This window comes from Chenopodium album, chromosome 21, assembly GCF_948465745.1.
Source record: "Chenopodium album chromosome 21, dcCheAlbu1.1, whole genome shotgun sequence".
NCBI classification, from domain to species: Eukaryota; Viridiplantae; Streptophyta; class Magnoliopsida; order Caryophyllales; family Amaranthaceae; genus Chenopodium; species Chenopodium album.
This window is the reverse complement of record NC_137854.1, coordinates 33,520,021-33,544,671: the sequence shown is the minus strand read 5'-3', so window position 1 is coordinate 33,544,671 and position 24,651 is coordinate 33,520,021. Positions and strand designations below refer to the sequence as shown.

Below are 24,651 nucleotides of genomic sequence, written 5' to 3'. Positions count from 1 at the left end.
TATAAAATTAAATATACTTCTACAGGTGAAGTAGAGCGACTTAAAGGTCGTCTTGTTGTGTATGGAAATCGACAGGTTGCAGGTGTTGATTATAATGAGACTTTTGCCCCTGTGGCAAAAATGGGGACTGTTAGACTTTTTCTCTCTGTCGCTTCTTCTTTGAATTGGGAGTTACATCAAATGGATGTTCATAATGCCTTTCTTCATGGAGATTTGGAGGAGGAAGTATATATGCAGTTACCTCCGGGTTATACTTGTCCTACTCCAGGGAAAGTTTGTAGGCTGCGTAAGTCTCTATATGGTTTAAAACAAGCTCCTCGACAGTGGTTTTCTAAATTGTCTAATGCTTTGAAATCCTATGGTTTCAAGCAATCATATGCAGATTATTCTTTGTTCAGTTATATTCAGGGTACGGTCTCCCTTCATGTTCTTGTGTATGTTGATGATTTAATTATTGCTGGTTCGTCTCATGATGCAATAATTCGTTTTAAAAAATATTTGAGTACTTGCTTTCATATGAAAGACCTTGGTGTGTTGAAGTATTTTTTGGGTATTGAAGTTGCCCGTGGTCCGGAAGGTATATTCTTGTCTCAGCGTAAATATGCTTTGGATGTGTTATCTGAAGCAGGAATGTTAGGTTGTAAGCCTATTGATACTCCTATGGAGCAGAACCATCGTCTGGCATATGCCGAGGGGGAGCCATTCTCTCAACCTGATCAGTATCGTCGCTTAGTTGGACGACTTGTTTATTTATCGGTAACTCGTCCAGAGTTGAGTTACTCTGTTCATACTCTTGCACAGTTTTTGAGTAACCCACAGGTGCAACATTGGGATGCTGCAATTAGAGTACTACGCTATATTAAAGGTAGTCCTGGTCAGGGTATATTGTTACGTCCTATGAAGGACATGTGTTTGACGGCTTTTTGTGATAGTGATTGGGCAGCATGTCCTATGACTCGTCGTTCTTTGTCTGGTTATATGGGTTTTCTTGGTCGTTCTCCTGTCTCATGGAAGACTAAAAAACAACCGACAGTATCTCGTTCTTCTACAGAAGCTGAGTATCGTGCCATGGCAGTTACTACTTGTGAATTAAAGTGGTTGAAATCTTTGTTGTCTTCTCTTGGTATTTTGCATTCCAAGCCTATGAAGTTGTATTGTGATAGTCAATCTGCTCTTCATATTGCTAAAAATCCTGTTTTTCATGATCGAACTAAGCATATAGAGGTAGATTGTCACTTTGTTCGTGATGAGTTGGTGAATGGTAATCTAGCTACTGCATATGTTCCTACAGGTCATCAGTTAGCAGATATTTTGACAAAGGCACTTGGGAAGCGACAGTTTAGTTTTCTTCTTAACAAGTTGGGCGTTCGTGATTTACATGCTCCAACTTGAGGGGGAGTGTTAGGATATAATTAAGTTAAGTTAGATATATTTTGTGAATATCTTTGTATATATCTTGTTAGGAGTTTTGGCAAGTTAGGTTAATGTTGTAAGCCTATATATATGCGTTTAATGGTAAAGGCACATCAAGCCGTTTTCTCCTAATTTTCATGGGAACTTAACAGAGAGAGTGAGAGGGGAAAGTGAAGAAATTGGGACCAAAGTGCTCAGAAGATCAATCCATCAAATACCAATAGCACAACATGCATTCATAAATTCCCAAAAATTTCAGGACAAAAACCCGATTATAAACAATTTATCAAATACCAATAGCACAACATGCATTCATAATAATTACAATCAAACATTTTCACAAAAAAAAGACCATATATAAATTAATAACAAGAATTCAAAGAGGAATTTCATCGAATACCTTGTATGCAACACTCTTTGAGACAATTCCGGCCACACCCACCAACAATCCGAGAAGACCCATCAACCTCCTCCTTCAATTCTGATAATTCGAAAAAATCGTCGCTTCAAAGGAAAAATCGGAGTAAGCTTCAATGGAAGACTGAAAGTGGTAGGAAAATAGAAGAGGAAAGAGAAAGAGAGTAGGAAGAGAGAGAACGGGGAGTATGCTTCAATGGAATCAAACAAGAAAATTTAGAGGCTGAGAGTAAATCAGGGAAAAAGAAAAATGAGGAGAGAGACTGAAAAGTAAAGAGGAGAGAGACCACCCATGTGCACATGTAAATTAATTAGAGGGTAAAATAGTTCGACCACTGTAGATAAGGAATTTCTAGGCTAAAATATAGGGGTAATTTCGCCTTGGCACTGTTCATAAGTATTCCAACCTTTGAGCAATTCTAATTTGTGCTCCCTCGCTTTTATAGGGTGGGGATTCAACTAACATGATTATGTACTCCCTCCATTTTCAAATACTTGCTCTAATTCTTTATGTGCGGAGTTTTAAGAGAATATGGTGAAAGTAATAAAATATGGAGATAGTGGGATAGGTGAATATTAGAATATATTGTGATATGTTCTAATTTATATAGTTGTTATATTTGTTAGGTGTATATTTAGGGCCTGTTCACATTTACTTAATTTCAGTTCAGTTCAGCTCCAATCAGTTCAGTTCAGTGCAGCTCCAATCAGAAGTTCAATTCACTTCAGTTCAGTTCCTAATTTTATTCTCCCATAAAATATTCATTTCAGCTCAGTTCAATTCAGTTAAGCTCAGCTCCAATCAGTTCAATTCATCTCCAATCAGTTCAGTTCAGTTCAGTTTAGTAAATGTGAACATATCCTTAGTCTTATACTTAGCCCTTAATTGTAGCTAGTTATGTTAGGTCTCTAGTTGAGAGAATTGAATTAAATACTGTAAAAGATTTCCAAATAAGGAAATGGAGGAAGTATCAAAAAAATGGTCAAAAATGGAAAGTGGAGGGAGTATTTCCTTTTTGTTTCCGATACTCCCGTAAAAATCAAATATCAAATGAAAAATCTTGTTAAAAACTGAAGTATAAAAAAAGGCCTAAGGCAGCTTTTTACAACATATATACTACCTTCGTTTTTATTTAGTTGACACGTTTTGACTTTAGCAATATTCACACACACCTCCCTTTGACTGTGTTTTGTGCTTTATACGTAATGAAAAATATAGTCTTGTGGGATCTTAGCTTGTTAAATTTGTCACGTTATACACTTTCAAAATATCAACTTTTCATAATTTTTGCTTATCGATAATTACAAAGGATTGAATAAGTGCATTGGCAAACGTGACTAAAGAAACGTGTCAACTAAAAAGAAACGAAGGAAGTATGTAACACCGAGACATAAATCTTCTTAGTTGTGTATTGGGCACACGCTTTCGGGTTCTTCATCACCAACAAATTAAAGGAGAAGAAGTGAAAAAAGAGATGAAATTCTATGCTAGCTCAACATGAATATATGACTTTAAGCATATTCATATACCTGTAAATGCTTTCATGTTACTATCAACAATTGACGGTTACCAACATAAGCTGTCTGAAAAGACAGGGTAACATAAAAAAGAATTCAAAGGTAAAAAGCCAGTATAAAAGAACGAACGAAAAAGAAGAAAAAACTAAAAGGAATAAATAAGATCATAAAGAAGAAATGCTCTTGATCTTGAACACTGTATATGTAGCTTGTCAAATTCAATTTTGCAACACTTAATTTTTTGAGTATTATAATCAAGCTGTTTTTGGTTGGATAAAATTCAAGTAGTGAAGTTGACTTTGCAGTTGTAATGTTAGACAACATCTTGCTAACAATTTGTGTAGATTCTAAAGACAATGGATGAATCAAATCATTGTATTTTTGTGTACGGTTGTGCTACAATATGGTTATACATAAGTCAAATCTACATTAAATTTCTAGGGGGAAATATATTCGAATGTATTTAATGAGTTGGTGACTAGAAATTGTGGTTCAATTTTTGGCTATTGGGGTAATCATCTAGGCTTATTTTGAGATTAATATATTATATGTGATGAAAAACGAATTAGTGGTCACTGATGCAGGACAGATAGTGCATGCTAATCAATTTAGGCCCCGTTCTTTAGAGCTGCTTTGCTCTGCTCTGCTTTGCTCTGCTGAAATCTGCTCTGCTCTGCTGAAATCTGCTCTGCTCTGCTCTGCCCTGCCCTGCTCTGCTCTGCTTAAAAATAGTACTTAAAAATAGCTGCTTCAATCTGCTCTGCTCTGCCCTGCTGTGCTTCAATCTGCTCTGCTGTGCTTCAATCTGCTCTGCTCTGCTCTGCTGAAATCTGCTTTGCTTTGCTTTGCTCTGCCCAGAAGCTCAAAAGAACAGGGCCGTTGGTTAAATTGTTGGAGAATCGAGACTGAAGATCATATTTTGTTTACATCAGTGTTTCATGTGGTTTTAGCTATTAGTCTCTCCCTAACAAAAATAGGATACTGAAGCTGGATAGTATCTTACTAGCAATATGTTCCTCTTGGGAATTTATTTAGCCTTTACTCCCATAGCTCGCCAGAAAATAGTTTCAACCTACCATGACTTGCCTAAATGACTCACTTTATTTCATTTAAAGTGCTTGTCGACCCACAAAACCATGATCAACTCTATTACTTCCTCTGTTTTATTTTAAGTACATTAGAAATACAAACAAATTAATGAATTACTCCATCCGTTCCTAAATAATGACACATTTGACTTTTTTACTATTTCTATATTAATTTGACAATCAATTTTTATTAACATATAAAAAGCAAATTTCATCATGAAATACATCGTTAATAGGTATTAAAATAAAATTTCATAATATCTACTTTTTTATATATATATTTTTTACTAATAATTAATCATATAAATCTATATTCAAACTAGTACACTAATATGTGTGCATGCTTGATTGTGTCAATTACTCAGAAACGAAAGGAGTATGTAAACTCAAAATTATAAATTTGATATTTGAAAATTAATTATTAAGATGATTTTAAAAGGGTCTTATACTACTTTTTTTTCCAATAAATTAAAAAAGAAGTGAAAAAGTCCAAATAACTATGGAAATACAAGTAGTTCCCAAAATTAAACATATCGACTAAAAACAAATGGATGAAAGTATACGGAGTCTTGCAATTGATGGGGCAGGGAAGGATTATTTTCCGTCATTTAGTGTCATGGCTTGATTTGTAATATTGTGGGCTTTGAGCTGGGTTTAGTCTTTTGGACTTCCTTTATACAAATACTTCGTATAATTGTCATATTATCATCTACTAAATGATTCAATGAAGCAAAGACAGGATTCTCATTGTCATATCTTATGTCGAACACCAACACACATTCTCTTGTTTGTGTTAATAAATAATCAACTCTCGTTTTACAATAAATGTCTCATTTTGACACATACAATAAATGTACATAAGATTAAATGTTGTTATGTGTGTATTTGTTAGAATAGTTTGTTCTTTAAAACAAGTCTTAGAGATTGTATAAAGTCAAATGGGGCAAAAAATAAGGAACAGAAGTATAATTTATGCTAGTGTTCATTTTGAACAGCCATATTCACGTTTAAATTGCACCAATTGTCTTTCAAATATTTCATGTTATACATAGTTAAAAAGTGTACATATTTATCTGTTAGCTAATTTGGTGTACTAGTATCCTCTATGGTTTGGATGACATTATATCATGTTTTTTTTTTTTTTTTTTTTTCATTCTTTTGCAGCCTAGCTGTTATAACTCAAAAATACACATGAATGAACACTTTGTTATTTAAAAATGCAATTCTTCATTTAAATATGAGGCCAATACAGCAGTCCCAAATGTGGGAAATTGAAAGAAAAATGTTCCTAATTTAAAATCGAATATAAGGTCGTACAACTCTAGAAAGTAATCGATAAAGAATCCCTAAAATGAATACTTGAAAAATAATACGCTAGCCTAGCTTTCGAATTAATCCAACCTAACTCATCATTCGAATGATAATCAATTTTTTATACTTCGTAACAGGTAGTTATAGAACTACTCTAGGTATCAATTTGCTCTGTGTTTCTCAATTTTCGTCTGAAGATCTTCGGTCTTTGCACCAGCGACCTTGTCGATCTCTTTTCCATTCTTCATGAACAAGAATGTTGGCATTGTTTGTATTCCATACTCACACGACACATTCTGTTTACATTCATCCAAAAATTTTAATAAGTCAGCAAGGTGTACAAATAAATAAAGAATACATGTCTTTTTATGTTTGCAAGATTAAGCACCAAAAGGGGGTCTAAGGGTCTTACAAATAATTCATCCACGTCAATCTTGACCAACTCGACATTGTTGTACTTAGCAGCGAATTCTTTGATCGTCGGCTCCATGGACCGGCAAGGTCCACACCATTTAGCCGTGAAGTATATCACAACCTTCAAACAATGAAACAAAAACTTAGTATTGCATACACAAAATAGTTATTGTCCAAATTAATTATAGTTGTCACATTGTTAATTCAATTACGAATATTTACTAACCAGCTTGTTGGACTGTTTAGCAGCTTGAAAATATTCCCTCCATTTGGTGGATGAGTGGAAAGAAATAATCTCCTTCGACGTAGTGGCTTTTGAACGTAAAGCAAAACCAGATCCAGAACCGGTAGCAACAGATGAATTATTGGTAGCAGGAAAAGAGGACTGAACAAATCTGTTGTTAGAGGACACACTATAACTAGCTGAAGGAACTGCAGCATAAGGAGCATAATGATCAGGTGTGTTCCTGAATTCTGCGAAGTTATTAGACCAGTGATTCGCAGAATGCCGATTGTTATCAGCAGCAGAAAATGAAACAGGAGATGCAACTGCAGTTCTAACAGATCCTCTGCTTTCTCCAAATGAATACATTTCTAGTTCTGTTTTTTTAGTCTTTTAATTGTTGATCAATAAAAAGACAATTATAAGTACTAGTAATGTATAATAGAGTGCTCTATATTTTGGTTCAATTTGGGTAAAATGTTGTGAAGATTGGGTTTTTATAGCTGAAATTTTACAGCATATAGCATACCTTTTTGACTTTTTTGCTTTATTAATATTCTTATTCTATATAAATGTTACTTGTTCTTAAACTTGATGTTGTTCCAGTTGTGCTTGTTGCGCGTTTAAGTTGATTCCCTCGTGTAAAAGACGGGAATACTTCATATTAATTGACAGGAACAAAAGTTAGAAAACTCGTGACATCTAATATGTTCCATATGATCTATGTAAATGTATTCATCCTTTAATTAGGAATTTAGAATGAGTGAATTGGCCTGGATTTTCATATTGGGGAGGAATGATTATTTGTTAAAATTTTGTAGAAAAATGGCCAACCTTACTTATGAGTTATGATAAATCAATATCAATTAATCCTAGGCTATCATTTACGTTTGTGGTTAGGTCAAAAAACTACTGCGTAGAAGGAATGAAGAAGGATACAAACTACTAGAAGGATGAAAATATTATAGTGCACCCGGGTGCACCATGCGCATGGTGTATCCGGAAAGAACATTAGACATATTTTAAAGAATATGGGTAAAAAAAAGAACATACTAGTGTTTAAAAAAGAACATGCATACTAGTGTTTGAAAAAGAACATGTTTGTGTTTGACAAAGAATATACCTATATTTGTTCTTCTATACTCTATGTTCTTTAACATATATTGATTAAACATGTTTTTTGGATTTCAATAATGCAAAATATGTTCTTTTAATTTGGCTCATATGTTCTTTATTTTTTATTTATTTATTTATTATTTTTTTTTTTTGACAAGAGCAAATGTATTTATAAAATCAGAGTTTACAAATACAGAGCAAGAAATAAAACTTAAAGCATGGCTTTTAACAATTAAGCCTTTACAACAATTTTTGACATTAAAAACGAAATTAAACTTTAAGGTAATGAGTTCTTTAACTTTTGTTATTTTATTTTATTTTTTTTTTAAAAAATATATATATGTATATATGTTATTATTTTGAAAATGAAACCTTATATTATTTTTAGTTGAAAATAATTTTAGAGAGAGAAAACCAAATTATTATGGAAAGTTGAATTTTTGGAGAGAGAGAAAACTATTTTTGGGGGAATGAATTTTTGGTAAAGAGTTTTTCGTTAATGTATAATTTTTCATGAAATTTTAATAAAGTTTTTATCATGTTCTTTTTGTAATGTCTTTATGTTCTTTAGTAATGCATGTTCTTTGTTAAAAACAAACATGTTCTTTTTCAAACAACTAAATGTTCTTTATGAAACACCTAATTTTCTTTCCGCCTTTTTATGTTTAATCGGGTGCACCATGCACATGGTGCACCAACCATACATTACTAGAAGGCTTGAGGAAGGTTTGGTTGACAAAGGAATAAATTTCTTATTGGCATTTATATTTTATGGGAATGAAAATCCCACACATCAAAATTTCCTAGGTTGTATAGTGCGTTTTTGGTGCGGCCAGCCGTACGGTGCAACAAAATGTCGATCACGTCAGTAACCTCTCTAGTAAACACCTCAAGTAACCATACTTAAGTAACCCCTCCAGTATCCCCTCAAATAACCCCTCTAGTCTCCCCTCAAGTAACCCCACTTAAATAACCTCCCAAGTAACCCCTAGTAACTCCTTCGAGTAGCCCCACTTAAGTAACCATCTAGTAACCCCTAACCTAGTAACCCTTGACCCACCACCACCCCCAAAATGCCACTAGCCCCACCCCCAATATGCCATGCCACCACCACCATACACCAAACCCACAAACAAACATAGGTCCAACCAAAGGGGCACAACCAAATCGATAACAAAAAAAATTAAATCGAACAAATACCTTTAATTAAAATTAACAATGGCTTCGAATTTCACTTCAAATATGGCCAAAAAGGCCAAATTCGACCATGAAAACTCTAGATCTAGAGTTTTTATGGCCGACTTTGGCTTTAAAAACCTTTAAGTTGTTTTCTGATGACGGAGTACGAGGAGCTCACGGAGTACGACGACGGGTTGGTGGAGGACATGCGTTCTTCCTTTGTAATTGCAGGTGGTTTGTTTTGCAAGTATGCTGCCCTTTTTTTTGGGGAGAAAGAGGAGAGAGAAAGAGGAGATAGCTTGGTGAAGGGGGTGATATGGGTGGACTAACTGGAGAAGAAGAAATTAAAATTGGGGAGAGAAAGAAGAGAAATAGAAGAGAGATAAGAAGAATTTAAAAAATAATAATAAAAAAAAATTATATTGTGGCTGGCTGTACGGTGCGGCCAGCCACATAAGAAACTTTGTGTTTGGTTGTTATATGGGTATTATAAATCATGGCAATTTTGAGTTACCAAGAGAAATCTTGTAATTATATTCCCATAATTTATGGGAATTGGAAATTCTCACGATCTACGTTACACTTCTCACATTTTCACTTTTATGATCTACCAAACAAGTTTTCTAATCAATATCAATAACATATTGCTAAAACAAACACCAGATTGTATCATTCTTGGTGCTGTCTTTTCCCTACACATTCCCCCCCTCTCATTTTAGCAAATTTTTTTGAAATATTTGTTTAATAATATAACTATAATAATATATATAATAATTGTATTCCTTTTTGTTTTGTGCTCTATTTACTTAAAATATTTACACAAGATTTTGAGACTATTTTTTATAAAAATTTTTTGGGGCTTTGCCCCTCGCGAACACCAAAAAGTATATATAAAAAAAGAATAAGCTATGATTTAGAAATATAATCGAGAATATAAAATAACGGAGTTAATATTAATATTTAAATAACCATTATACATATAGCTGTACAATCAACAGTGGGTTCAATGCAAAAAAAAAGGTTCTATTCATGGTGTTGATTTGAAATCTTATAAACCAATTATAATTGAATTAGTTTTTAGTTATAAATTTCTATAATAATTTACCAACGTATAACCTTTGTTCATTTAACTATTAACTATTAACTATTACTAAAATAGGACATGCTTATAACGATCATTTTGGACACATGTCAAGCTATATCATTAAAAAAATTTCCGCTAATACAGTATATGATGTCAGCTTTAAGTTTTTTATTGTATAGTTTTTTTTTTTTTTTTTTTTTTTTTTTAATTTTTTTTTAATTTTTTTTAATTTTTTTAAGCTAATTAATTCGTTAAAAAAAGTCATATAACATTTACACTGTACAGTTTTTTTGGGAGTAACGTGCATCATTAATGTAACATAATATATACTGTACTATTTTGAAATGTTTTCAACATAACTAGTCAATAAATTTTTTTTTTCAATTTTAGTTTTAATAATTTTTGCCTTATTATTTCATCTTTCATATATGCATTGCTTTTGTTTGCTCCACGTGAATGGACTCATCATTTTTATATTATATAAAATTAATTGTAGGATAAAAAATATTATTACTATCGTGCATCGTACGGACACTAATCTAATGTGCAATTAAACATCAATAGGTGTTATTACTTGTTAGTAGTTGACATGTGATATGTCATTGATCATATAATTTGTCAAAGTTGCTAAAATTTTAATTTCTTCCCTATATTAGAGAATGGTTGAGGGTGAGATATACCAGATAAGAGAATTCTCATCTCCAAAACACAATATATTTTTAGTCCCACAACTTGGAAAGTTATGGTTATGAGAACATGAAACTAGACCTTTACCAATTGTCCATTTGTTGACACCCAATAATTTATTGATGTCACTATTAAAAGTGGGAATTGACTGTATTGTTGTTCTATGATAAAGAAAGTGTTGTAATTCCTCTCTTTTTTTGAAAAATAGTACTTGGACTTCGTATAAGAAAAAGAAAGTGTTGTAAATGAATTTTTTTTTATTTTTTTATTTTTTTTGGGGACGTGGGGTTAAGATTCTTATAAATATCCCCTACACGATAGAAAAGACCAACCACTCTAATAGCATAACGGCAAACATTATGTTAGATTATTATTCCTCCTTTATTTTTCCCCCTTACATAATAATAGTATAATACACTTTAAACTTTATTTTTTCTTGTTGTTTTCTTAGAGGATTTTTTTTTTTTTTTTTTTTTTTTTTTTTTTTTTTTTTTTTTTTTTTTTGATACAAAGTTTAAGGAATTAATCCCCTTTAACTTACTAAGGGTATGTTCTCTTTAGCTTAAGTTCAGTTCAGTTCAATTCCTAATTTCCTCCTCATAAAATATTCAGTTTAGTTAAGCTCAGTTAGTAAATCAGAACAAGCCCTAAGTTCGCCGTTGTCAATATGTATTTTTGAAATTTAATAGTCCCTCGTCCCTCCATTCATAAAAGTTCGACTCACTTTGCATTTGCACGATTTTCAATAAACATCTTTGACCATTAATAACTTCGATTATATATATATACGTAAAATTTTTAAAAAGTTGATATTTGAAAAAATTATCATAAGGGGAATCTAATAATAAGAACAAACTTGTTAATTTATTTTGATTATACAAATCATAAAATATTAGTAATAGTAATAGTAATTAGTGAAAATTACCAAAGATTAGTAATAAATCTGTTATTTTTTGAAAAAAATAATTCAACTTATTTAGAAGCGAGATTTGACATGATGAAATTTTTATTAAAAGGATGGCATCTTTAAGAAATGAGACATGATTAGGTCGTCTTATTATTATTATTAACTCTGTCAAAACGGTTTGACAGTTCGGTTTCGGTTCGGTTTGAAATCGGTTCGGTATTCAATCGGGTCGGTTTGTAATCGGTTTAATTGTCTCACGGGTCGGTTTTGATTCGGTTTAAATAGTTATCGGTTCGATTCGGTTTCGGTTGATTCTTAAGCAGTTTTAATTCGGTTCGGGTTGTAAACAGTCCGGGTAGTAAACGGATTGGTGCAGACGGGTTGCGGTATGTTAACGGTGCGGTGTAAACGGTTTTTATCCCGATTCAAACAGTTTCGGGTTGGAAACGGTTTTGGGTTAGAAACAGTTCGGTTCTTTTTTGGTTCAGTTTATAACTGGTTCGGTTCTTTTTTGGTTCAGTTTATAACTGGTTCGGTTCTTTTTCAGTTCAGTTTTTAACTGGTTCGGTTCTTTTTCGGTTCAGTTTATAATTGGTTCGGTTCTTCGATGGTTTAACCACTTTAACGTTATTCATATCGGTTCCATTTCAAGTTTACTAAATTACGGTTCGGGTCGGTTTTCGGTTTCAAAAGATAATTGTTTATCGAGTTGTTTGGATTCGGGCAGTTAAATGGTTTTGGTTTGAAATTTGCTATTACTTGCTAACATTTTGCGTTCACAAGTTTTATATAAAGTCGCGAATCATTTCATATTTACTATTTAGGCATCATATTATAAACAAATTCTCATTGATTTTATAAATACATATTATGTTCTGTTTCAAGTTTAGTCATACTGATCTTACTAGTTTATTACAAAGTAGATTATAAGAGTTAGTGTATTAATGTATTATTGTGTTTACAATTAGGTTATTATATGCTTCTTATTTAATCATTTATATACTACGCATAGTATCATAATCATGATTTGATGAGTTCTTGTGAAATGAAAATTTGCAATTTGGTAATTCAATACTTGATTAGTCAACAAGGCTGATAATTATGACTCGTTTATCATTATATATTTTCATGAAATTATGAAGATATTACAAAGTGCTTTGATTTGTATAATGAAAGAAAACACTAATGACTAATTAACAAGGTAATATTGATTAGTTCAATCGATCATATATACACATTATTAACACATGGCATCTAACCATCTCACAGTTAAATATTCGTATCATCGTTATTCGTATGTATTAGTACAAAGTTATAGACTCATTAGTGATCTTTTTAAATTTATCTATTTATACATTTTATTAATATAACATTTTTATAATCTTTACGTGTATGGAAATAAAGATATACTAGTAGATGTTTTAATACGTGTCTTGGGCACTGATCCCGATCAAATGGGGCAAAAAAATACTAAAGAATTGAGGGAATAATATTTTTGTAGATGAATGTATAACACACAAACACACACGGATCACCACTCTCAACCATAGATTAAAAAAATCAATGGCTAGATTCTTTCTCCCACAACACACACGGATCACCACTCTCAACCATAGATTAAAAAAATCAATGGTTAGATTCTTTCTCCCACAACACACACAGATCACCATTCTGAACCATAGCTTATTTTATGAATGCAGATTTGATCAGTAGTTTGTTGGTTTTAATGCCTAGAGGTTTTTACTGATAACTTGAGCTTGATATAATTTTGAATGAATTTGTGTCATAAGCTCTAAACATTTACAATATTCAGCAATCCCATGATATATTGTTTGAATTTGGATGTTTCTGATTTTCTTTGGAAATAATGGTGGCATTCATAATCAGAAATCTTTCGCAAGACATGGAGACTGAACTTTCTAAATTAATGTTGATAATAAGTGAGTTCTGTTGGTTCCATTATACTGCAATTTCCAAATTATCAGGGCTATGCTCAATTGTATTTATCGTGGAATATTTTCAATAAACAAATTATAGTTGAATCTGAATTAAAACATAGCCTAATAGTATATTCATGTCACTAGCACACTCCCATCTTTATTTCATTATTACTCACAGAATCAATGTAATCATATGCTTAATAGTCTCCGTGAATTAATTTTATTTATTACGCCTTCAGCCAAGCCTTGGTACTTAATATTACAAGCTTTTTGTTCATTTGATTTCATCACCTCAAATGTATACATGACTAGAGGCAGTAGTGTTGCTAATAGTTTGAGGCAGGGCCTGAGCCTGCTTGTTTTGCTCTTGTTTGTGAACACTGATTATCCTTAATGAATGATTTGCCTTGCTATTTTAAAAAAAATATTCTAAGATTTCTAATATTTAATCCATTTAATTATATTCCCGTCAAAAAAAAAACCATTTAATTATATAAAAAAGTTTGTAAACGGTTCGATTTAGAAGCGGTTTGGTTCATAAACGGTTCGGTTTTTAACCAGTTCGGTTTACAAACAGTTCGGTTTTTAAATGGTTCGGTGCAAACGGGTAACAGTTTGCTAACGATTCAGTGTAAGCGGTTTTTTTGCCAGTTTAAACGGTTTCGGGTTGGAACCGGTTTCAGGTTAGATACGGTTCGGTTCTTTTTCAGTTCGGTTTTCTTTCAGTTCGGTTTATATTTGGTTCGGTTTGTTAACGGGTTCGGTTCTTATACGGTTTAACATTATTCGGGTCGATTCGGTTTAAGTTTACTAAAATACGGTTCGGGTCGGTTTTCGGTTTCAAAAAAATCGGTTTTTAATCGGTTCGGTTCTCATTTGGGTCGGTCAGTTTCGGGCAGTTAAACGGTTTCGGTTTGAAATTTGACAGCACTGATTATTATTATTTGTGCATTTTCAAATTTAGAATTGTGTTTCTTTAATCTACTGAAATTCAACAACAAAAGTTAGAATAATATTGTTTTCCATTGACATGTGATTTCATCTCTATTTGTAGTATTGCCAATTTATGTCTATATCTATCTATACTTTATTATTATTATTATTATTATTATTATTATTATTATTATTATTATTATTATTATTATCTATATCTATATCTATACTTAGTTAGTATTTAAAAAGTATAACCAAGAAACTAAGAAAGACACATGTCTCCATCCATTCTATTACACTTCTCTAACCATAGTGCCACATGTCATCTTACACTATTAATTATTTATTACACCATTTTTTTTTTAATTCTTTCACTAAACCTATACTTCATCTCTTCATCTTCTTCTCTCCCCTTTAATTATTCAACCTTTTCCTATCCTCTCTTTAAATTTAGCACTTCCACCTTCTATTTAAGCCTCTTTTTTTTTTTTTTTTTTTTTTTTTTTTTTTTAATTAAAGTTCCAAAATTTTAATTTCTTTAATCATGTTTCCGATTACATATTATAACCTATAATGATTTACTGATATTTCCTCACTTATCTCTCAATACAATTTTATATGAATAACCCGTGCATTGCACGGGCCAGAAGGCTAGTTATATATTAAAAAGCGTTCTTAAAAATGTCAATTGCAACGTGTATCTCATTCTTACACCACCATAATGCCACATCATCATTCAATATGCCATGTGTACTTCTAGCATATTTTTACTTCATGTCATGGTTAACCAAAAATGCATACAATAAGGTTTGAACACAAGAACTCATTGAATGAAGACCAACTTATTACCATCCAAGCTATAAGGTAATGTTGTTCTATCTATGCACATCAATATATAAATACATATTAGAAATAAAAGCAAAAATTATTTATTATTATTATTGTAATACTATAATTTTCGACAATAAAAAAACTCTTTCAAGCTCTTTAATAATAAAAATGATAAAATACTCAAAATAACACCAGGAGCAACGCCCGGGCCGAACACTTTTTCCATGTTTTGAATGAATTTTAGTTTCAAAATGAAGGAGGTAGCATGCTCATTAAAGGATAAAATAAATGTATTCACCAAAAAAAAAAAGGGTAAAATAAATGCACTCATATAGCCTACCAAGTTATTACAAAAATAATGTGTTCAAAGTTATTCAATTCTAAGTTAAGCATAAACTTTCTTAGTATTTATTTTTATTTCATTTTTCTAAGAGTTACTTCTTTTGTGGTCCTTGTTATTAAATTTAAACTAGCTTTTTGGCCCGTTCAATGCACGGGTTGTTACTTGGGTTAATTATGTTCATATGTAGGTATGCTTTATTTCTATAACTTAAAAGGAAAACAAATAAAGGGTGAGGATAGAACTGTGAAAGAAGATGAAGGAATTTAGTTATATATATATTTATATACATAAAGATTGTGGGATATGAAATGACACTCTCTCCGTCCCTTAATACAATGCCTCTTTCTCTTTATTAAGTGAGGAATAAATGCTCAAAAGAGGCATTGTATTAAGGGACGGAGGGAATATTAATTAAGATTATATTTCAAGTCTATGAGATGAAAAGACAATTTTTATTATAATTCATATATATTTATGTAATGCGTAGTTTTTTTGTTTTTGTTTTTTTTGTTTTTTTTTTTTTTTTTGAATAGATGTAATGTGTAGTTGTGTACTAATTAAGTAATTAATTGAACATTATTTTGTTATGGTGGAAATGAAACAGTTCACTTTCTTAATTAAATTTGCAAGTTGTAGAATGCATAAAGATTTAAATATAAATATTTATGACATGGGGCATATGGGGTAATGAATGACTTATGATGCCACTTGTCATTTAAAAAAGTTGTGGTTTGTGTTTTTAAATACTAAAAATAAAGTATAGAAGTATAGATATAGATGCACAAACATTGCATAAATGGACGTAAACCAAGGGTCATAAGGCCCATAATAACAACAGATCGCAGCTTGCAACGAGAGGATCTAGCTCAATCTTTATATACACACCATTAAATATGCACGCGTAGCATCTAGCTAGCTAGCAATTCAAAGTAGCAAGAGCAACCTTTTTTTTCCCTTTCCCTACACACTACATGAGTCATTTTAGGACTTAATTCTTTCTAATTTTCAGGTTAACGATAGCAACCCATTATTCGAAGAGTACATGTATGGATATAAACTTTACGTACTTCCTTGTTTTTTCTTTCAATCAATTTGCAATTAGAGAAGCGAAAAGAGCAAGAGACATGCAAGCCTTTACATACGGAGAGAAAGAGGCCGGATAAGCAAAAGGTGCAAGCTAGGGAATAAAGAGAAAAGGCTTGCAAGCCTACTAGTTGCAATGATACGGCCGAAACACAATTGTGTCCACAATTGCTAGATTGCTCATGCCAGAAACTATATTTTGAAGTTTAGGAGCCTCACAATACAATCTACACATGGTCGCGATGGTGTAGATCCAACCTGAGCCAGTAATTGAATAAAAGGACTTACATGATTGTGATTACCTTGACACTACCATGTTTGCCACTAGTGCAACCAATGTTGAAACCTAACTTTTGACACAATTGTGTTCGTTGCCTCAACATTGATGTTGAACCTCATCACCACTAATCATTATGTGCGGCAATGATTCTACTTATGCTCTTTTCGATCACAATACTTTATTACTTGTCTCGCTTTGAGGTGAAGTATGTTTGTCATACTTAATAGTTAGGAACTAAAACTAACCCCTTGCCCTTCTTTATAATCCCTTCACCAAAGCATGACTCTATTATAGACTTAAAGAATAATTCAAAAGGAGGTTGGACCGGCCGCTTCATCCTAGTTGAAATGTATACCACCTTACTTGCCCTAGCTACTACCAAGCTAATTAAGGAAGTCATTTTTTTTCATCATATTCCATACATCATATGTATGCATGCAAGGCTAGGCTAGGCTAGGCTTACAAAGTATGTATAATGGTGCTTATACAAATTAAATAAACATTTACATTTTTGCATAATATACTTTGTTGTCTTAATGTTAACTTCAATACATGCATATATATAAATGTACTATTACAAAATACAAAGTAGGTTTTTACATATGCTTAACTACTATAGCAGCCACCGTATTAAATGGCATGATTGAGAAATGAAATAAAGAAAAAAAATCCTTAACCTCAACTCCTCAAGTTTACAATAATGCTATACCAGCAAATATTACTACTACATACGTACATATATAGTATATGGTAAAGAAAACGCTCGCTCATTGATCAAACATTTATTGATGCTTCACTAATTTAAACTACTTAAGCTTAATATCTCTATGAACCAAGCACTGCAAATTAAGCCCTGTGCTTCTCAACCTTATTCTGAAGATCTTCCTTCCTGGCTCCGACAATCTTGTCGATTTGCTTCCCCTTCTTCATGAGCAAGAATGTTGGCATTGCTTGTACTCCATACTCACGCGATACATTCTGTTTTCATTCGTAAATATAATTTATATGTTAGCAATAATAACGCGAACCATGTATATATATGCCTTAAAACTATGTTAGCAAGAATAATATGTTGTAACAATAAGATTAGTTTAGAAAAAAGGATCGTACAAATAACTCATCCACATCAATCTTGACCACCTCAACATCATTGTATTTAGCAGCTATCTCTTTGATGGTTGGCTCCATGTAACGGCATGGTCCACACCATGTCGCAGTGAAATATATCACAACCTGAAATACATTTTCTCAAGAAATGAATTAATACTTCCTTTGTTTTATTTTAGTAAAGTACATACTGAAAACAACAATATTCAATAAATTAAATGACGGACAAAAAGTACAATGATGATACCTAATTAAAAGAGTAAAATTGTTACGTTTTTTTTTTTCCCTCATATATACTACGTATATCCTTTTAATTAACATTTGAACAATATTGATGCATTTCAAGCGGGAATATTTACACAAAAATGTGGCGTAAAATTAATTCAATTGATTGTATATGGTGTAATAAATATGGAACATAAAACCAGTTTAACGTTATTTCATTGGCTACTCTTGTCACAAAAAAACAAAAAAAAAAAAAAAAAAAAAAAAAAAAACAAAGACAACTATGGTAAAAACTTTACCAGCTTGTTCGACTGCTTGGAGGCTTCAAAGTATTCCTTCCACTTGGTAGAGGAATGGAAGGTTATGACTTCCTTTGCACCGGCGGCTTTGACAACACCACCAGTATCACCACCGCCACCACCAACATCGCCGCCTCCATTTACAACAACAGATGGGACCCTAGAGGCAGAAAAAGAAGGGGCCATAAAGTTGTTATTATTTTTAGAGGGGTTGGAATAAGCAGGGGGTAATGTAGCACAAACAGGAGCAGCGGGTGCCCTATTATTATCAGTATAGGTGTTAGACCAACGGTAGCGGTCGCGATTAGCAGCCGGTTTATTGTAAGCCGGAGGGCATGGAGCCGGAACTGCGGTTGCTGTAACCACAGATGATCTATTCTCTGGGATTGTAGACAATCTTGCTCCCATTTTTTCTTACACTAGCTATATTTTGGTGATATCACTAATAACAATGTGAAGTTGTAGTAAGGAATTATATTCTATGGTCTGTGAAATGTTTTTGGTTGATGTATTGAGGTAGGAATATGAGGGGTTTATATAGAATTATAGGTGGGGCTCTACAAATTGATTTTGGTGTTATGCGTTCATCATGCATGTACGATTATTCTATAATTTTGGATACGATAATCGAGTATATATTCTAAAGCCACAAGAAATAAATTTTTATAGGAAGTTATATTTCATAAGAAGTTATTTCATCTGTCCTTAAATATAGTAGTTTTTATTTGAAAATCAACACATGAATTAAGAAATGGGAGGAGAAAATAAATCTAATCTTAAAATTATATGGAAAAATCAAATTGATAATTACTTGGAAAAAAAGAAGAGAGAAAGTCTTGAAAGTATACTGGAAAGCCATATTAATATGCATAAGTCACTGAAGAACAAATTAAATAATAAGACAAATTAAAGGGTACTTTTGATACTTCACTTAATAAAGACAAAAGAATGAGGTTAAATGAGTAATTTTTTTTTTTTTTTTTTTGACAATAGCAAATGTATTTATAAAATCAGAGTTTACAAAATACAGAATAAGAACTAAAACTTAAAGCATGGCTTTTAACACTTAAGCCTTTACAACAACTGTTGAAATTAAAAATAGAAATAAACTTGAAATGGCCGGACATGTTGCAGATAAGGTACTCCTTACAAACCAAGGAGCAAAAACATACTACACACCATAAGGAGAGCAACGGAGAGGATCGAAACTGTTTGACCATGGCTAGCTTATCCTTACCTGGCGGGATCAACTCATCACCAAGTAAGGTCTTCAAACGGGTCACTTGAAGTAGTGACCTTCCAATCAATAACATTCCTTGTTGGCAAGAAAGCTTTGACAACGTCGAGGCTCGAGAAACCCCAAAACAAAGTTTGGGCGCCTGCTTCAGATAACAAATTTCAAGAGTAATGATCAAAAGAATCATTACAACCGAAGGGAAAGGGACCAAACCAATACCACTCCAACAAAACACACACTTCACCTTAGCCAAGGCCAACTTCTTGTTCAAACCCCCAACAACCAAACCTGTAAACTCTCTTACCACTAAAACCACACCACAATCCTTCATAAAGGATCTTAACTCCCTCTGCACACAACCATCCAAAATACTATAGCCAAAACAACTCAATAGCCCGGAAAACAACCAAAGAAGGCTAAAAATTACCATAAAACAAACTAAAACAAGTAAACTTGATTAATACCAATAAAAAAACATACTTAGGAAAGAGAACAAACCCTTCGGCGAGCACCGTTCGAACCAAGAAACCCGAGACCACGAACACAAGGGACCTCGATCCCTAGCCCTAACTTCACCGTTTCCGTCACGAACTTCTCTTGACGGCGGCGTTAGGCCTAGCCCTCTAGCGCAAGGACCCACAAAACCCTAACCCTAACTTTACCGTTTCCGTCACGGTCAAATTTACCGATGACCAATGACGGCGGCGTTAGGCCTAGTCCTTAGGCCTTGTTTCACCGGGAGACCCTTAAAACGATATCCTTCCACGCACGCTAAGGTGGGGAAGGGGCGGAGTCGGCGTTCGAACTTACTGCTCTCGCAACTTTTTTAAGAGGGAAAGCTCACCCAAACACCTTCAAACTAGAATAAAGAAACTTTGGAAGGTGAGGGCTTCGGTTTTTGTAGTGTGAGAATTAAAGACTTCCAATAGAAGAGGGGGAAAGGGAGAAAGAAGGACTAGAAGAAGAAAACAAGGAGAGGAGGCTCGCCGGATTACCGGAGTCGCGGCCAAACTCCGGCGACAGCAGAAGGCCGAGGGGTTGACGGGAGGTTAACTAAAGAAGATGCTCGAGGGGGGAGGGGGAAGGGGAGAAGAAAGGACAAGAAGAAGATAAAAGGAGGAGGAGGCTTGCCGGAGTTCGGCCGCGGCGCCGGAACTCCGACGAGTTCCTAGGGTTAGCAGGGGGAGGGTTTTAATGGGTTGAGGAGAGAGGACAGAGCATTGGGCTTTAGAGAGAAGAGAAAATAGTGTTAGAATTCATTAACTATCAATTGAACGAATTATTTAAATGAGTAATTTCAAAGGAACAACAAATGGTAGAAAAAAAAAAGAAATAAAAAGATCATTCAGGATAGCCAAAAATGAGAATTGAGAAATACGAACTATATTTAGAGACAAAGGGAGTATTTGAAATTCTCAAGAATTTCAATTAAGTTATTTGGTTGTGACAATAAGAAATGGAAATTCTCATGAATTGAAATCCTCCTCACAATAATAATGCTATAACAAAAAATGCTTAAATTGTTATATATATATATATATATATATATATATATATATATATATATATATATATATATATATATATATATATATATATATATATATTATTTATATAGTTTTGGAATTAGAAGTTGAAAGTAGCAATTTTGATAAATAGATTTTTCTGCACTACCCAATAATTCTCAATGGTGACCCTCAACTTGTGAGGCATAAAAATGGTTACTCTCTTGAAAATGAATTATACAAATTGACCTTATTTAAGAATGTTTTTCCACTTATAACCTTATATTTTCATAAATAATTATTAAAATTAGGAAAATTGGCTTAAAATAATACCAACTATCAACGGTGTGTGCAAAATAATACGAACTTAACTATTTGCTATTAGCGGTACCACCTTTTATACTATATGTGCAAAATAGTACGCCAATCCCCGAAACGAATTAAATCAAAAATATCCTATTTACTATTGTATAGTAGACTGGTAGTAGAAATAATCACTACATGTATTTTGAAATAAATTATTTAAATACATATTGACAGTTAAAAAAAAACCTAACAAAGGGGGTGGGGCAGGCATTATTAATTTGATTGTAAAGGAAATTATTAATGCAATATGTATTTTGAAAAAAAAACAAAATTAATAAAATAATAGTAATAAATATAGATGAAATATTACTCAAAATACGTTTTTGGTGACTTGCATACTATTTTGCACATATAGTATAAAAGGTAGTACCGCTAATAGCAAATAGTTGAGTTCGTATTATTTTGCACACACCGTTGATAGTTAGTATTATTTTAAGCCAATTTTCCTTAAAATTAACTATGGTTAGATTTATTCTAAAAAATAAATAAAAATACATTAACCCAACCATACCCTAGTCATCCCAATCACCACCTCCACCCCACCTGCCTAGTGACCCTCCCCCCCATTGTCGACGCCCAATTTCCCCCTACTGGCGCCCAGGCTTCCCCCCGCCAGCGATTCTACCCCAATATTCTAGCCCCCACCCCGACACATCACCCCCTCTGATTTCCCAAATCCTAACCACCTCTCTATCCTCCGACCACGACCACTGCACTGAAACCCAAACAAGACCCACGACCCGTCTCTCCTCCGCATAGACCTAAACCATAGCCCACAACCTAAACCACTTTGGTTAGGGTTTCGATTAAGGTGGGTTGGTTGGGGTTAAGGTTTCGGTACGTAGAGGTGCATGTGGTAGGGGTGGATGGGGTTAGGGTTTCGGTGTGGTGAAGGTGGTGGATCGAGGTGGCTAGGTTGGTGGTTGATTGGTTAATTTTTTTATAATTAATTTAACCCTAGTTAATTTAAATTAACTTCTAATGCAAATAAGATTATATTCAATCAATCAAAAATTTAATCCTATAAGTGGTGAAAAAAATTCGTAAATAGAGTCATTTTCTATAATTCATTTTTAGGAGGGTTGCCATTTCTGTGTCTCACAAGTTGATAGAAAATCTAATAATAGTGCAATATTCTCTAAATTTCCAAGTGTGGGGGACAATAATTAATATTATTGTTGTGTTAAATATCAAAGTTATAGTTATCTTCACAAGTTAGTGACACCAAATAGAATCTCAATCTAGGCAATAATTTTATCAACTTGGCAATAATGCCAATAACCATTCATTTTATATATTATAATTACTCCTAAAATTTGTTGTCTAAGAAAAATGAGTTTTTTAAGGAAAAATTAGATTTAATAATTCAAACTTTGGAAGATTTTCTTTTTAAAATCAATCAAAATTTTAACCTAAATGATCGGTGAACTGATGAATGGATTAATTTTTAGATTTTTGTTTAAAATTGCCACGTGTCACATTATTACTAGTTTATGTTTCTTTCTCTCTTCTCCTTTCCCTAAGATTTTCTCTTTTCTCCCCTACCCTTTGGCAACCCACCTAGCCACCCCTTAACCCCCACCCCTTCCCCTTTCCCCATCCTCCACCGGTTGCACCCCCACCACTTTCCTTATCCCCATTAGAAAACTCCGCCCCCCCCCCTCCAAAACCTCCCCCTCCATTCCTCCACCCCGTAAAACCTAACGACCCACCCCCAACTTCAAAGATTAATAATCAGTTCAGGACTTGTGTTCTTGGCGGTGATGGTGGGAGGTGTAGGGGAAGCGACATCCAGTGAAGTTGGGCGAGTGAGGCTGCGGAATTGATTGTAATGGTGGCGGTAAGGATTCGTATGTACTAATGGTGAGAGACAGGAATTTGAAGTTGGCTGCCGCTATTGGTGTAGCTAGGAAGGGAAGGGATGAATTTGGGGATTGGGGAGGGGGTGAATTACGTAATTCTACAAATCCCTATTGTTCTCTACACTTTTCTGTGCTTTTCCGACGCTTATAAGTGTCGGAAAAGTTACTACCGACGCTTAGAAAAACGTCGGAAGTTCGCGTGTCGAGAATTACCATTGTTTCCGTGGGGGAAGAGGAGGGGGTGAGGTGTAGCCGATTGGGTGGGGCTAGGAATCGGGTTGGTTGCCGGCGATGGGCTCGTGTTTGGCTAGGTAATTAGCTTTTTAAATCTAATTTTTTTGGACTATTAAGGGATTGTCATGTGTCCAGTGACTTGCTATAGTAGATTTGGTAACCTGTTAGGTCTGATAATAGTAAATACCCTTAAAGTTGGGATTATTCAAGAATAATCCAAAGTTAAAATATTTAAAATAACATCACCCAAATTGGGAGTACTAAAACCATTTTTTTTCTTTATTTTATGATAGAGAAACAAATCACTTATTAATACGAGTAGTATATTAGAGAGAATATGAATACTAGTATATTAGGACATGTTCCTCTATTTATCAACAATACAAGTTTATAGTCTAATCTGAACGAGAAAACCAGCTAGTTGTCTGAGCTTTTCGTGTACGTGAGAAGTATGTTTACTGCATCACATTGTGTTCCTTTTTTCCTTATATTATGACCTATTTTTAAACAAAATTATCTTTCAAGAACTATGTAGTGTTTAGGAATAAAATGCTCCTAAAAAGGATGATAAAATCATGGTCAAAGATTGTATTTGTATGAGAACCACTGAAAACTATAATAGTATAACAACATTAAATTAATTGTATTATTGCTGTTTATAAAATTGGAGGACTATATGAAAGTAGTATTAGCTTTTCAAAGCATATCGTTTTCGGAATAATATTAATGGTGATACATAAAGTGGTTTACAATGGGATTAGAGAATGGAGAACCATTCATTACAATCTCTCAAATTTAAATATAATACTCCTCATAATATAGTTCTATATGTATTTTTTCACGATATTTAAGAAATAAGAAGAGAGTGTGGATGAAGTATATATTAATAAAAGTGAAAAAAGTAGAATTATACACAAAAATTAGCGAGAGAACATGGAAAAAAGTACAAAATATGTGCAAAATTCAAGTGTAATTTAGGAAGTACAGTGAATAAAGTAAAAAAAAAAAGTGAGAATATAATGCTATTTACATGCAATCTAAAAATAGAA

The 24,651-nt window shown here is 33.2% G+C and overlaps 2 protein-coding genes across 2 annotated transcripts; both read right to left on the bottom strand.

Annotated features, from left to right (window-relative positions):
* Window positions 1-5,654: 5,654 nt before the first annotated feature.
* LOC145602937 (thioredoxin H1-like) lies at window positions 5,655-6,872 on the bottom strand. The gene is made up of 3 exons (XM_081659079.1): window positions 6,388-6,872; window positions 6,160-6,282; window positions 5,655-6,043 (listed from the first exon to the last, which is right to left on the bottom strand). The coding sequence occupies exons 1-3, from the start codon at window positions 6,751-6,753 to the stop codon at window positions 5,909-5,911; spliced, it is 624 nt and encodes a 207-aa protein (XP_081515205.1). The 5' UTR covers window positions 6,754-6,872; the 3' UTR covers window positions 5,655-5,908.
* A 10,454-nt stretch (window positions 6,873-17,326) lies between these two features.
* Window positions 17,327-18,891, bottom strand: LOC145602119 (thioredoxin H-type 2-like). Its single transcript, XM_081658280.1, has 3 exons — window positions 18,399-18,891; window positions 17,878-18,000; window positions 17,327-17,745 (listed from the first exon to the last, which is right to left on the bottom strand). Exons 1-3 carry the CDS (start codon window positions 18,804-18,806, stop codon window positions 17,614-17,616), a joined length of 663 nt encoding a protein of 220 aa, XP_081514406.1. The 5' UTR covers window positions 18,807-18,891; the 3' UTR covers window positions 17,327-17,613.
* Window positions 18,892-24,651: the final 5,760 nt, after the last annotated feature.

Coding starts and splice junctions, on each gene's coding strand:
- LOC145602937 (XM_081659079.1), bottom strand. CDS start 6,753: ATGTATTCATTTGGAGAAAGCAGAGGATCTGTTAGAACTGCAGTTGCA. Junction 6,283..6,387: donor CTAAACAGTCCAACAAGCTG/GTTAGTAAATAT, acceptor CATTGTTTGAAG/GTTGTGATATACTTCACGGC. Junction 6,044..6,159: donor TTGACGTGGATGAATTATTT/GTAAGACCCTTA, acceptor GAATGTAAACAG/AATGTGTCGTGTGAGTATGG.
- LOC145602119 (XM_081658280.1), bottom strand. CDS start 18,806: ATGGGAGCAAGATTGTCTACAATCCCAGAGAATAGATCATCTGTGGTT. Junction 18,001..18,398: donor CCAAGCAGTCGAACAAGCTG/GTAAAGTTTTTA, acceptor AATGTATTTCAG/GTTGTGATATATTTCACTGC. Junction 17,746..17,877: donor TTGATGTGGATGAGTTATTT/GTACGATCCTTT, acceptor GAATGAAAACAG/AATGTATCGCGTGAGTATGG.